Source organism: Magnolia sinica, chromosome 9 (genome assembly GCF_029962835.1).
Source record: "Magnolia sinica isolate HGM2019 chromosome 9, MsV1, whole genome shotgun sequence".
Taxonomy (NCBI): Eukaryota; Viridiplantae; Streptophyta; class Magnoliopsida; order Magnoliales; family Magnoliaceae; genus Magnolia; species Magnolia sinica.
In genome coordinates, this window is record NC_080581.1 from 88,354,382 (window position 1) to 88,369,783 (window position 15,402).

The 15,402-nt window shown below is 40.9% G+C and overlaps 1 protein-coding gene across 7 annotated transcripts; it reads right to left on the minus strand.

Moving 5' to 3' along the window:
- Positions 1–388: 388 nt before the first annotated feature.
- Positions 389–8,420, minus strand: LOC131256000 (E3 ubiquitin-protein ligase RGLG1-like). Of its 7 annotated transcripts, none has more exons than XM_058256985.1 (12): positions 8,239–8,418; positions 6,319–6,516; positions 4,648–4,732; positions 3,900–4,040; positions 3,253–3,366; positions 2,896–2,993; positions 2,247–2,326; positions 2,063–2,168; positions 1,834–1,961; positions 1,327–1,420; positions 804–860; positions 389–623 (listed from the first exon to the last, which is right to left on the minus strand). In XM_058256985.1, the coding sequence occupies exons 2-12, from the start codon at positions 6,415–6,417 to the stop codon at positions 543–545; spliced, it is 1,083 nt and encodes a 360-aa protein (XP_058112968.1). In that variant the 5' UTR covers positions 6,418–6,516; positions 8,239–8,418; the 3' UTR covers positions 389–542. The 7 variants fall into 7 exon arrangements, with proteins under 7 accessions (XP_058112968.1, XP_058112969.1, XP_058112967.1 ...); XM_058256986.1 differs by having other exon boundaries at positions 6,319–6,652; XM_058256984.1 differs by having other exon boundaries at positions 8,195–8,418.
- Between the last annotated feature and the right edge of the window lie 6,982 nt (positions 8,421–15,402).

Here is a 15,402-nt window from a genome sequence, read left to right on the forward strand (position 1 = left end):
AGGTCATAGATGCCACCATACCTGCCAAGCAGGCTTGAGATCCAGCTTTACAGCGGGCACCTAGCGAGGTGGAAAGCAAGGCCATAGGTGCCACCCTACACACCAACCATGGACTGCTGACTCATCCAAGTCAGATGCAATTCGTTGAGTCAAATCAGACTTGGTCAAGTCAGATCTGGTTTTGACTCAAGCCCGCCCAAGTCCATCCGAGTCACGGGGTTAAACGACAATGATGACGAGCCAGCGGCTTTCCTATCAATTTGGGCCAGTTAGCTGCCTGAATTGCAATTTGGCATACACCCAAAATCAGCTCAAGTTGACAAATATAAAAGTAAATAAATAAATAAAATGAAAAATAAAAAAGAAAGGTAATGCATAAATCTTGCAATGCTGATAAATGACAGGTCTGTTGTTATTTGAAGAGAAATTTTTACAGAAAACTCCAAATATCTATACAGATTACCTGACCACAAATTAATAAAGATCACAAGATCATAGAGTTTAAAGATTGAATCAACAGTCTTTGATTAAGCTTCAATTCATCAAAATAATCGAATACGCATGATTATATAGCTTCGACAAATGGGACATAACTCCAAATCTCGACCACACTCGTAGCATGTCTGCACATAAAGATGAAAATGTTTGAGCACACATGACACAATGAGAAAATAGAAATGCATTTGTTCAAAGCTGTACCATTCTATAACCAAAAGTTTTTAAAAAAATGGCGCATCAAAAAAAAAAAAAGTGGCTATAGATATCAATTCCATTGGAGAAAATTCTAAGTTCTGTAACTCTACCCGATGCCCACATCCAAAAGCAAGGTCTTTGGCATTCCATAAGCACACCGGACACACCTGTTTGGCAACATGAATGCATCAGCTTAATAAGCTCATTGGTTATTATCAATACTGAATGCTACTCCCAGACAAGCTATCAGCAGATGCCAAATAAAAGCACCCCATACCTCTCTAGATGACACACATGTGAGATCTGGGCTGTACATCACGACCCCACAGTGAATGTGCCTTACCCCAAATATCAGTCCAGTCAAATCATCACATGTGCTAAGTTTCAAATTTTACATAAGTGTGATCCCAACTGATTATTGGACTGGCCTGACTTTTGGGGTAAGTTATATCCATCACAGGGACTGGTGAAACAGTTGAGATATTGTGCAAGTGTGCCACATTGGTGTGTATGGGCTGTGGCAGTTTTGGATAGGCTTCTGCACTTAGAATTCCTTAATATCTATCGAGGGTTCATCACTGCATTCCCCCATTCAAATGCATAAGGAGACATCTTACTTTACAAGGTAATTACCAGGTTGTTGAGTTGAGAAATTTCCTGTGGCGCAGGGTTAGTGAGAGGCAGTGGTGGAGGGAGAGGAACCTTCACTGGTGTTCCCCTTGTGCAACTGAAAAAGTAAACAAATACAACAATTGCTTGTAAGTTTGGAAAATGGTTTGAATGATACCAGCATGCATCCCCATCTGCAAACATTGCACACGTGTGAGGTCCAGGCCATTCTTAGGCAGGACTAAAAATTGGATAGGTCAACTCATCAGGCCCCCCTCACATGTATGTTGAATGAGGACTGTGGGCTATCTCTTCTTAGAAGTATCCTCTGTTCCATACAAGTGAGTCGTCTGAGGAGTAGACCAGCCTCATTTGGGACAAATTAACTGTTGGGCCCTTCCTATGAATGCACTAGATCATGCAAATGCATTGGGTGATTATTTTTGCACTTGCAGATGGTTGCTTGAAACTAGAATTACTCCACTAATTTAAATCATAGTCATCAATGATTTCTAAAAGACGCGTTAATACCCCAAAAGTTGGAGTTCTATTGTCGCTTTGTATTGTGATGGTATTTCCATCAATGCTGCCAGAGCAAACTCTGTCTCCTTCTTGAATGAGGGGATGTTTTTCGCCATTATCTCTGTAAAATTCACAAACTGCAAGGGATAAAAGCAATAGTTCATTGCATATGAGCCTTTTTCAAATGTCATCCCACACAGAATCTGGTCTGGAAGTGTTCATAGTTTGGATTTATAACCTGGAAATTATCAAAGGACCGAGCATGTATATTGTCATCAAATTGGCGCATCATATCCCAAGGTCCATCGCCAACGCCAACCAGAACGATTGATAAGGGGTAGTCACTGCAAAAATACTTAAAATCAGAAATGTTCAGAAGATCCAATCTGCTAAAACCCCATAGCATGGCTTCCAGTAACTACCTAGCTTTGACAATGGCACTAATGGTATCCCGTTCTTGTGGACTTAAATGGCCACGATCCATGTCCACACTTTGGGTCACCTACATTAAGTGTGCATCAAGAGCATCAGCATTGAGTAGCCAAAACACTGGAGTCATAACGACTATGAAAAGAAAGAGAACAACAGCTCAGTGGTGGAGCCCACTTGAGAATGGCATGGATCTCACACACATGTGCCTCTCAAGAGTAGGGTTTAAAACCCCATTCTCATGAGTAGCCCCAGCAAGGATCCAGCTAGAGATGTAAAATCCTTGTATAATCCAGCATTCATTTTTCTTAAGTTGATCAAATATTCATTCATCAACATCACATTCTACATTCCATGACTAGAAAAAAGAAGGTAATAAGCATCCAAAGAAGGTGATGTAAAACCCAGAGTGGATGACAAACCATATTAATGGGCATTTAGGTACAACAGCTCAGACCATCTGTTCTGGCCAGGAATCTCTATAATCGAAAATCATTAAAATATTTGGAAATAGAAAGCAATCCACTCCCAGCACAGCCGTTTAGGCATTAGTGAATATAAGTAATGGATTTCTAACCTTGAAGAGTGAATTTTTATTTTTCCTATCTGGGTACTAAAACACTAGGAGGACAAAAAACAGACCTGTCCATCTGCGATGATCAGAAGCACGTGATACTGACCCCTACTCTTCTCCACAATGCCTATAGCAGTCTCAATAATTGGAGCGAACGATGTTGGTCCTGTTACAAAGGATAGGAATCAAGTCCCATCAAGACCCATAGCAGATGGATGCAAGATCAAGATCACTTATCCAGTAGGCCCCGTAGTAGATGGGTCATGGCCCAAAAATAAGTTTCTTTAGAGAATCCTAACCACTTGATCAGAACATAGCCCAAAATCAACATTGATTGTTTTTCTCCTCAATTGAGCAGTTAAGATCATCCAACCAGCGTGGTTTTGGGCCTCACCCTAGCATTTGTCGGTGGAAGATATACCAACCAGATAGCCTAATATGTGGAACTATTTCTCTGTATCGGCTTAGTGCTTCCTCAAAGCCATTACATGGCCGTCCATCTGGGAAGAAACTAAAAACTTCTTGGTCGTGCGTTGATGCTGCAAGACAAAGATAAAGACAATCCCTTAGTCCTAGCAATTTCAAATATTCTTCCCATGTTAAACATGTTATGTGTTCTGAAGAAGGCTAATGGTAAGATGATAGGCATTATAGGACTACTATGGCACAGGGCACCTTCCTATACACACGGCATGTAACATAAACCCAAACCACCCAAATGTTGGGACCCATTGTATATTGTTCAGATACCCAAAATGATATTGATTAGACAATGCTGACGTTGGATAAATGGACTTTGTTGAATTTGGACCATTTACTAATATTAGCTTTCACTGCCCATTAGATGTCTACCAGTCAGCCAGTTAGGAGCATACTTCTACTGTAGTTTTTGGACTATACTCCTCCGCACTAGGGCCCACTATTTGGATGGTTCGAATTTGTGCTGCAAGCCATGTGTACTATAGGAGTGCAGCCACCATCACCACAGTTGTAGATTATGATATTGTTGCCAACACCCCATCACTACCCTACAAGGAAACGGATCGTGAGAAGCAGAGCATATATGACTGACCATCACCAAATCCAAAACAGGGGATAAGGTCATCCTCATCAAAGGCAGATAGGGTCCTTCCAATGATAGATATTGCCCGTTCATATGCATTTGGCGAACTGCCGATGTGATGTAAGCCCTGACGGTTGAAAGAACTTTGACCTGACAGCAACAACATCGGCCATAAATGTCTTGAGGGTCCAAATGACCAAACAACACAAAGTAATATATAGTTTATGCCGTATCAATAGGAATTTGATCATGCTAAGGTAACAAGCATTTAGTAACTGAACCTGAAGTAATCCGATGAGTAGTTGGCAGAGAAATGCAATGACTTTTCCCAATAGGAGTTCTAATCCTTAAATCCTAAATGCCAGTGTGAATGTGAGATCTGGCACGGCTTTTAATGTCCTACCTTGTAAGTGCCGTGTAGCAAAAATTAGGCTGGCCCAGTCATCAGGTAGGCCGCACATATATGAAAAATAGACAGTTGAAAATTTTGCTGATAGTCCACATGCAACTTACATGTCAGCACTTCACATTGATAGGAATGGCCGAATTTTAGGACTATGACACTCACATGATGAGCAGAACCTGATGAACAGCCCAGATCTTCCAGATACATGCACATCAGTATGTGGTAAGAGTAAGATTTGATATCCTACTCTTGTTACCAAGTTCATTTCTATCTAGTTAAGGGGAAGGTGTTGAATGGATTTGAGAGAGAACATCAGAAAATGAACCACAGAGCCAAGATTCAGGAGCTTACCAGTCCATTCATTGCTCTTAGTGAAATCAATACCCACGATGAGATTGGAAGACTCAAGACCAGTATGGGCAAGAGCTGCTGTCACCTAGAAAAGAAATAATATAGTGTGAAATCCATATCAAACAGATGCAGCTTTCATGTGGTTAAAATACACTAGCTAAGTAATCTTCAAAATGAGGATGTTTAGGCTGCAAATGGATGCACAAGTGAATCAAATTGGAAACATTCTTAGCTAGTGTATTTTAACCACATGAAAGCTGTGAAGTAGCACTCAAAATTGCAGTTATTGCTCAAGTCAAACTTCAAAGGAATGAAATTACAATTTAGAGCTAGTCCCTCAAAGTTATTGCTAATGAAGGAAAATACAATCCCATCAGTTCCACTTCTATCGGACCAATAATTTCAACTCAATGTTTTTGCATCAAAATGCACCACTAGGATCATGAATAGTCTTAAAAAATACCAATCTGAATACTCTGAGGCTCTGTTGACATATTCGAACAATACAATTAAAACAAAAAAAAAAAAAACCAATAACACAAAAAAGAATTAAAGGTTGCAATCACCAGTTCTACTTCAAATGTATCATGGTATATGCTTTTCGCACCCTGTAAAGCTATGGGGTCTATCAACATATGATAGATACTTATATCCTGCCTCATCCACGTTAATTCTTTTAGATTTGAAACAAGTCAAATTTTCCCACGTATGCATCTAACAGTCTGCATGCATCCAACAGCACATTTTTTGGTATGTTCCAACTTCCAACCCCACAAGGGGTCTGATCAATTCAATAAATAAAAAATACTTAGATGTGGGCCATTTTGGGTAATTTTCCAAGGAAAAAAAAAAAAAACATGCTGGCCCGATTCCTTGTGTCTGTGAGATGCTAACTCGCATGTACTTGGACATGGAACAAATGGTACCCAAAACTTACATCTCTAGATTTTAGGTAGAAGGCTGACTACGATGATCATCTTCTGTTACAGGTGAAAGATTTTTTTTGCTTTGATGCTTTACAAAGTTCCATTAATAGTGATTCTTTTAATTCGTAAGTGTTTCCTCAGATCCATGTTAGACCAATGGATGGTCTGTTTGGCCTGATCTACATGAGACACTGACATCAAAGAAAAGAAATAGCTGTAGTGAACTTATCTCTAGAAACTACTAGTATTTACAGCTGACATTTAAGATTTAGGTGTTTGGTTCCACAGTATAACACAAGATGTGTGGCTGGTGTTCCTGGCCCTTCACTTTCTAACATACAGGGTTCCCTGCTTGGGGGCCCATGGTATTCTCTGATTCAAACTGTTCATCTGCCCGCCTTGACAGTAGCTGAGTGCTGTACTGGAAATATACCAAATAAGAAAATCCCAAGCCTTTGATGTATGGACTTGTCATTATGAAATATGGAATGTTAATGTACTCAGTCTACATTTTTAGACCACCAAGATAAGTGTTTGGAACATCATTGGATATTACAGGGCATTCCTCTTCCACAGTGAGGAACATCATCACATCAACAGTTTGGATCCCTAAACCATGGGCTGTACATGCAGTGAAGCATCTGATGAATAGGACTTTCTAATTCATCTACAAATCTACGGTCACCATTTATTTAAAGAATTCAAGGAAAAGCTGCAAGGAGAGAGGAAGGGAGTGTCAGAATACCTGATCAAGCGAGTTGTAGTTATTGGGAATCCTCGAATACCTTCTGGATTCTGTATAGTTGATATCATAGGATTCCAGAGTAGAGTAATTCCCTCCCATGTTTACTACTAAAATTTCTATTCGCTTAACAGAAACAATAGCTTTATTCGAACAAACGGCTTTCTACCTCCAACAGAACCGTCTGATCACAGCCTATGACTGCACAACATATCAGATAATTAAGCTTAATACGTCATACCAGTACATAGGAGAACCAAAAACTGATGCTGCAGAATTATTGAAATGTTTCTTGTAAGAAACTGAGTGTATTTTGATCTGAATTTTTGTCATTTCTCTGCAAGGACACAGGAAAGAAGATGCCAGGAGTACGGCGTTAGTAATCTCAGGAGTCAAGATTCATGGCAGAGAGAAGACTTATTTAACTTCCCATGTTGTGAATATGGGTAGTATTTATTTCATCTAGAACATGTGGATTTCTTCGATGTCAAGAATCCTAAACAGGTAAGGTTACAATACCCACGTTTCCATGAAGAGCAGAAGCAAGTCTACACAAGCATGATGCAGCTGTCCCGAAGAAAAGGGAAATTAAAATGGAATTATAGGTGCCTAGACAAGGTCTTCATTTCGTGCAAGTGGGACCCATGGTCAGTTGGGCACCTTCAAAGGTGGGCCATAACCCCCCAAAAATAAATCCCTCAATAGACCAATCTGACTGTTTGATTTGAGTCCCAAAAATAGATGGTTAAGAAGAAATACATCAAAAGTCCACATTCAACAGAAAGGGCCCAAGATTGGTGGCAGTGATAGGAGACTTTTGAGGCCCCATCCACGCAAGATGCCCATGGGCTCCAACAGACCATTGGTTTGGATCCAAAAATCATAGACCCCACTCCTACAAACTGTACCAAAGGAAAAACCATTTGCATCTAATAATCCACAGACTAATTGGCACAAGCAGAGACAATCAAGCTGATTCAACTAGAAACTAAAATGATCCCAGCAAATCAGACATACCAACAGAAATTATTGTACCTCCGCACTTGAAATTCAAAGAGATTTCCTTCAAAGGTCTCTCATCTTTAAAACTAGCCATGGATTCTATAAGAATAAAAACTGATAGAAATTTGAGTGGACCTTAATTACCAATGCGAGCAGAGTACGTTGGCGTCACTGAGCCCATAAAAGAACCAAACTCAAATCTAAGTTAAAATTAATAATAATAATAATAATAATAAAACAGTGCCTAAAACCAATTTTCAATGGAAAGTAACCTAAATTACCTTCAAACGGGCACCAAAACATAATATAACATATCATTAAAAATAAAATAAAAGGGTGTCCCATGATATGGCATCCCAAACACTTATTTTGCATGTCCCAGTTCAAGAACAGTGAAAAATGAAATTAGAAAACTGTGATGGCCATTAAAAATCCAAAATTCAAAAGAATATTATCTCTCCTCCCAAAAAAAAAAAAAAACCAACAACGAATGTAATTCAACTAAACCGCCCCATCAGAGAATCAAACCATTACACCATTTAACCACAATTCAGTTAGAACTGTGTCGTAACGAATTGGGTCAACCGTCAAGTCAAGCTCTACAAAACATGAGAAAATCCAAATCTTACAATCCACAGTCTGGAACAGAATACCACACAAATGAATATGAACACATCACTAAACAATGTAACAAATGACATGCACACTATCCAAAAAAGGGGGTTCACCTTTCAAAAACATGGGTGCAAAAAATCAACTACCATAGCACAGAAGAATTCAATTCCACACACAGCAACAAGAAAAACCCACCTCAGAAAATCCTAATTCATACTAACAAAACAAACGAACTCACACATAATTGGAACTTAGACCCTACATTCGCATGCACACACATTGCATAGTATCAGAAAGGGGGCGTACGTCTCGAAAACAGGGTGTGAATATCAATCCCCAGAATAAAGAAGGATTCAATTCCTACAAGGAGGACAAAGAAAGACTAGAATTTAAATAGATAAAAATCCGCATTCTCAATCACAGAAAATGATTTGGAATGACACTGTTTTATGCCACTCCGGGCAGGAAATAAGGCAGAAATGGCAAAGACATATCCCAGGAAAGATCCCTCCTCCCTCTCCCTGTCTCGAGAGTGCGAATACGCGTGAAATACGCGTCCACTGTCACTTGACAAAAGCAAGTCTAGCTACTGAAGTGACGTCACCACGTTCCGTGAGCCTATCACGAAGTATGTATTGTATCCACACCGTCTGTACATTTGGAGAGATCATTTTAGGATATAATTAAAAATAAAAATAATAAATGAGTCAGATTAAAGGATCAAGTGGACCCCACCACAGAAAACGGTGGGATTGAACGTCTACTGTTAAAAACTTCTCTGGGCCACAAATTTTTGAAGCTTATATTATTCGTGTTTTCCCTTAATCCATTCCATGCCGGTGGTGACCTATAAAAAGGTTTGATTTCAAGTAAATATCACGGTTGGCCTTTGGAAGGTTTCAATGGTGGGCGTCACTGTCTCCAGCTGTTTTTTTTTTTTGTTTTTTTACAGTGGGTCACTTGAACTTTTGATTTGGCTCATTCCTGGAGTATGTCTTAGAATGATCTCTCCATCCAAATAGATGGATGGTGCGGATACAATAAACATATCGTGGTGGGAGAAAGAACACGATGACGTCGCTTCAGTAGCCGCTGCTTTCGGGCTCAGGAGCTAATACGCGTCCGTTTAATCATTGCACACGTATACGCGTACGCGTTTGCAGAATTGCCGGGAAAAAACAATCGGATTTCGCGACAGTTTGGACGCGGATTCGATGCAGGTTGAAGTCACCAAGATCTGTGGAGCCCACGTGATTTACTTGTTGTATATGCACCGTATCCATCCGGAGATATCATTTCAGGGCGTGAGACAAAGAATGAACCAGCGGGGAAAGTGATATCCACAGCTGAAACCTTCCTAAGGTCCAATATATATATATATATATATATATATATATATATATATATATATATATATATATATATATGTATGTGTGTGTGTGTGTGTGTGTGTGTGTGACATCTAACTTGTATAGAAGTTAAGGTGGAGCGGGCCAAGACAAGTCTGGTCCATTTGGAACTATGCGAGGAAATTTATTGGAAGTAGAAATCTAGATGTAATTGACTAAAAGAGTGCGACAAGAACACTGGCTTCTTCCATAATATGGCATCTGCTTGAGCTAGGAGGTTGTCCATTTGTATTCAGGGTGCAGATGGACAGATTACGTCAAACAAAGCTTCTATCAAGAGGGTGGCGGCTGAATATTTTACCTCTCTCATGATAAATGAACCTGCGTTACTCCATGATATCATACTCTACTCCATTCCATCGTTGATTTCTGCTGAAGACAACCGGGATCTAATGCGGGATCCACCATCGACCAGGTTAAGCTGGCCATCAATAGCCTCCCCCAAGATGGAGCCCCGGGTCACGAGGGCCTTTTTCCAAGGTTGCTTGGATACCATAGGCCATGACATCCATTAGGCGGCCCTATCCTTCTTCAGAGGGGACTCCCTCCCGAGAGCGTATACAGCAACGCTAATCTACCTCATTCCCAAATCTGCAAGCCCAAATTTTTTTTCTGATTTTCGCCCCATAAGTTTATGTAATTGCGTTTACAAAATTTTCTCCAAACTGATTGCAGACAGGCTTAGCAAGATTCTCCCCAAGATTGTCTCGCAGGAGCAAGAGACTTTTATTCAAGGAAGATCCATACTAGAGAATTGTGCTCTCGCTCAAGAGTTATTCAGGGACATCGATAGGAAAGTTAGAGGGAAAAACATTCTTATCAAGCTGAACATGGAGAAAGCCTACGATAGAATGGACTGGAGCTTCCTTAAGGAAGTACTATGCCGTTTTGGCTTCGATCCTACCTGGATATCTTTGACTAAAAATACTTGATTAATTCTTGATTTTCAGTCCTTATTAATGGTGAACCTTGCGGCTTCTTCTGTTCTTCCAGATGTTTGCATCAAGGCGACCCAATCTCCCCTGGGCTATTTTTCATAGCATAAGAAGTGCTCAACCGAGGTTTCCATCATTTTTGAACTGTTCACAAATGGCTCCTGCCTCCCCTATGTCACTTGTAGATGTTGCCCTGTCATCACCCAGCAACTATTCGCGGATGACACATTTCTGCTCGCTAACGGGGGAAGCCTACACTTGTAAAAATCGCACAATTTCTCAGCATGTTCCAGGCAACCTCTAGTCAGAAAATCAGCAACAACAAAAGCTTCTTCATTCTCTCCTCCTCCCAATCACAATCCAGGATTAGATCAACCCAAAGAACTCTCGGTTTCCATCAAGGTACAACCCCATTCACCTACACAGGGGTCCCAATCTTCAAAGGAAGAGCGTTAAAGTCATTTTTCAGACCACTACTAGAGAAGGTTCAACATAGATTTTCTGGATGGAAGACCAAACTGTTGTCCTAAGCTGGTCGAGCCACGCTCATCAACCACGTCATCAATAGCATCCCAGTTCATGTTATGATAACTACTGAGATCCCTTCATCCCTTCTTGAGAAGCTAGAAAAGGCCCATGTTAACTTCTTCTGGGGTTGGAAGGGAGCCCGTAGGCGTTGTCATTGGCTAAGTTGGGGACTCATTTCCCATCCAAAGGAGAAGGGAGGCCTAGGGATCAAATGCCTCGCGCTGGTTATGAAAGCATTCAGAATGAAACTAGCCTGGAACGTCCTTTACTCTGGGAAAATCAACAATTGGACTAGCTTCGTCAAGGTCAAATATCAGGCGGACATCTTAGCAGCAGATGGTTCCATTCAATCTAAACTCTTGTAACGTCTCGAAAAAATCCATACAAAGACCCGAGTATCACCTCAGGCAAAAATCACTAAGGATCGAATTCTATAAAAATTAGGCGAAAATTAATTAAGTACTAAACTAAATAAATCGGGGAATTAGCTCCAACCACTTTCTATACGAACTGCAAGACCCAAAACTATTAGAATCACTAACTTAACATTTTCTAAAAACCTAGGATCAGTCTCAAAACCCAATTGCTCTCGGGAGCGCATTGAAAATCCGTATCGGACCTAGACTGCACGTCAAAAGTCTAGTAACCGCGAAACTATAAGGTTATGACCACCTTACTGGGCTTGACAACCATCACGAAAATCGAGTCCAAATAGTATCCAAAAACGCACAACTTGAGCCTGGAGTAAAGTGTGTTAGAAACCCGAATATCTTTAGAAAGTGAACTCAAACTTAAGTGAATTGGTCCGTTCGCTTGCAGGCCAAATCTAAAGTTTTAGACCGTCAGATTTTGACTCAACTACACCCTTAGATCAAGAAAATTTCTCTACACCCATTGGCATACTTGTGGCCCCGATCGAGTGATGATGACCGTTGAACTGAAACAGGTCCTCTGCGGTCGATATACAAATCCAATCGGACCAAAATCTTAACCTGGCTTAGATCCATGGTTAGGGAACTTTCTCCAAACCGTATGCAAGGTATGGACCTCCAGATGAAATTCATTGACCCGAAACAGTCACCCTTTGGCTATACCTTAAGTATACCATTGCTCTAGGCCATTTATATCACTTCTGGGCCTATATAAGGGCCTTAACCCACCCCTCTCTCATTCCATGTGAATTTTCTAACCCTGGGAGAGAAGAGAAGAAAAGAGTGAGGAGAAGTGTGAGAGATCTGTGGATTGTTGCTGGGATTCACTCCCACCACTCCATGCGCCGAATCATCTATCCCTTATCGCTACACTGTCGATTTTAACTTCGTTTTTGGGTAAAAAATTATAACCCTAATCTGTTTTAGGAATCCAAATAGAGAAACCAATGAAATAACTAACATATTTCAATGTTTAGGTAGCCGTTGTGCTGTAGATAAAGACATGGTGTACGAACTGAGTTATGATTTTCAAGGCTTTCAATGTCAGCAATAATTTATGCCTGACTTGATTGCTACCATATGATCTTAGTTATGACATTTTCGATGTATCATATATATGTATACTAAAATGCATTACATGTGTTTGTTGAAATGTTTGAATGAATAGGAAATTATGATTTATGCTTCCCATGACAATTAATCTAGAATTCATGTTTGTTGTACGTATGACAACTCCTTAGTGAAAGGATTTGCCATAATATATGTTATAACTAATTTATTATATGTATGTTAAAATGTGTAGTCTAAGTGTTTGATATAATGTCTGAATGAGAAAATGTTTGATAAAATGTATTTAATGAGGGTATTGAGATAGGATTCCCAATTTTCTTATCTATAGTTACAGTTTCCTTCATGTAACCTATCTTGCTACTATGTGATTTATGGATGAAACGTCTATGCATGATAACATGTGCAATATGGTTGTTAAAATGCCCGAATGAGAATTGTATTTGAATTGGTTGCTAAAATTGTTTTGACTGTCACATGTGATTACTTCTTATATTTAAGTATGATTGGGACTACTATATAGTCCATGCAATCGGTAACGATTTCTGATTGAGTGGCCGAAATCATTTCGTCACATTCGACACATTCGATGAATTCGAGTCGTACGGTAATTATTGGCAATAGTTAGGCCACAAGGAGTGCGTATGCACTCCATGTCGATTAACTTAGCGTGCGCTCGTACCAATCGAACTTGTCGAGTAACCTGATTGGCCTAATGTGTGTTTACCATGTATGGACGCTTCTACTTGAATCTAAGTACCACTTACCAGTGTAAAGCCCGGTTAACCTTGGTACCACGATCTGCTAAGACTCATGAGTCGGGCATGGTGGTATGGGACACCATGGTCGAGCTATCGGCCTACGCTGGGGTGACGAACCTCCCCATAGTGACCAGTGAGTAACCCAAACTCGTGAACCGAATATGGTGGTATGGGACACTGTATTCGAGCTGTTGGCCTACGCTAAGGTGACGAGCCTTCCCATAGTGACCTCGAGTATAAGCTAGGCCTATACCGAGGTGACGAGCCTCCCGTAGCAACCTGAACTTGCCTATCCACTGTTTTTAAATCAGGGGTAATGTTGCCCTATAACTTGCTTTCGTATGTAATTAACTAGGATTGACGACCCTAGATGGATCATCGTTTGGGTAAATGATATAAAGGGAGGTACCTTAGCTTCCTGAATCTGTTGTATGAATATGCTTAATCAAGAACTCGGCTAACACGACCATGCACCGCATTGCATGTGCCTTTGGCATGAAAAAGCACAATGGGAGTAGCATGTACGACCGTGAGATGGTGTCGCTGAAGGAGTGTAGGCGAGGGCATGCATCATTGTAGCATATCATTCCTGCATTAACAAGAGTACTTAGGACCTGAGTGTTGTACTGCTTTATCATTACTGCTTGATTGAATTGATAACATGTCAACCTTTGCCTTACAGTACCACTAAGTTAATCACTCACTCCCACTTTGGGACGATATTTTAAAACACCAGCTAGACTCTGTTTTAGCCGTAGATGATGGCGAAGCTTACGAGGTAAAGCCAGACTTCTGCGACGATGAGGAGGAGTTTTTCTATATGCAGCTATCAGGCGGGTCTATGTAGACTACGTACTGATCGACGGGATTACAGGGATACGAATTAGTTGGACACTACACTTTATCATTTTGTATATTTCAGAACAAACATATATATCTTCAGCCTAGTGTCATTATCATACTCTGGAGATTTGTAACCACTTATATACTTTACATATCTATCACAGTCTTCCGCTTGCTTAAATCTCAATCTTCCGCTTGCTTAAACTTAACTATCTCTAGAGTATGATATGCTGATATAGTGTAATCCCTTTCATGTTTAATGCACTAATACAGATAACATTTAACCATCATTATTTATATTGCATAAGTAATGCGTTGGAACTCGGGAGATGATCTTTTGCTCGACCCTCGATTTTCAGGGCGTTACAAGTTAGTATCAGTGCATGATTTGGATTAAACTGGACCTCGGTTATGGTAACACGATGCACACTGACGTACTTTGACTTAGGAAGGAGCGTTAAAACGTAGATACGAACGTAAGATTTCAAGTTTCGCCGACGGGCGAAACTGACCGTTGAAATGGGACCCATATGCATCTGTGATAATGTGAGATGATCCCAATTCCTCTTTAGACCGTCAATCGACAGGTTTAGACGATAATTCAGTGTATTCCACACTTAAATGATCGGAACACATGAATATGATCGAGATGGACTCTGAAAACGTCTCAAACGAACTCAGGGGCCCAAACGGCACAAATCAAGGGGAACCAAAGTGGCCCTCGTGCATTTCCGACACCCCGGGAGGGGGATGCCATCACCCCCAGGGCGAGCCATCGCCCCTGGGGTCCAGCGGACCGCGATGGCATTGCGCTTACCACGAGGCCTCGCAGTCCAAGTTCAGCAGTCCACGGTGGGCTGACTTTGTGCACTCGTGTGCAAAATGGTGTGGGACCCTCTCTTATTCCCTTTTTGCTTCATTTTAACCCCCCATCTAGCTTCTACACCCTCCAAACCTTTCAAAAATCCCACTTTTCTTCTCAGATCCCCCCTCCATTCTCATATCTTCTTCTTCTCCTTCATTACATACCTCCTACTATTCCTTTCAAACCCATCTCCTATCTCCCTTGTTTTCCTCCCATTTGAGCACACAAACCCTCCTTTGTGTCTTATAAATCTCAAAATCCTCCAACCCATCTCATCTTGCAAGCTCTCTTAACTTCCATGGCTCTTTTTGAGCTAGTGGCTGTGATCTTCTCTCTCTCCACACTTATTTTCCTCATAGAAAAGAAGAGGGCTTCCACAGATGAAGTTGGGCCTAGCCGCCTAACCCGTCCAAGGAAGAAATCGGGCGCCGAAGCAAGTCCAAGCGCCCGCACGAGAGCTGAGGATGAAGCGGGATCTCAATCCCCAAATTCTGCTTAAAAGGGCCCTACCACCGGGCGTCGCACATGGTAGGTTCCAGGGTCGTAGAGTTCTCTGTGAAGCACACGTAGGCGAAAAGCTGTTTGGGTTATATCGGGTGATGGACTTCCTGTTGGACGCCGGATGGGGTC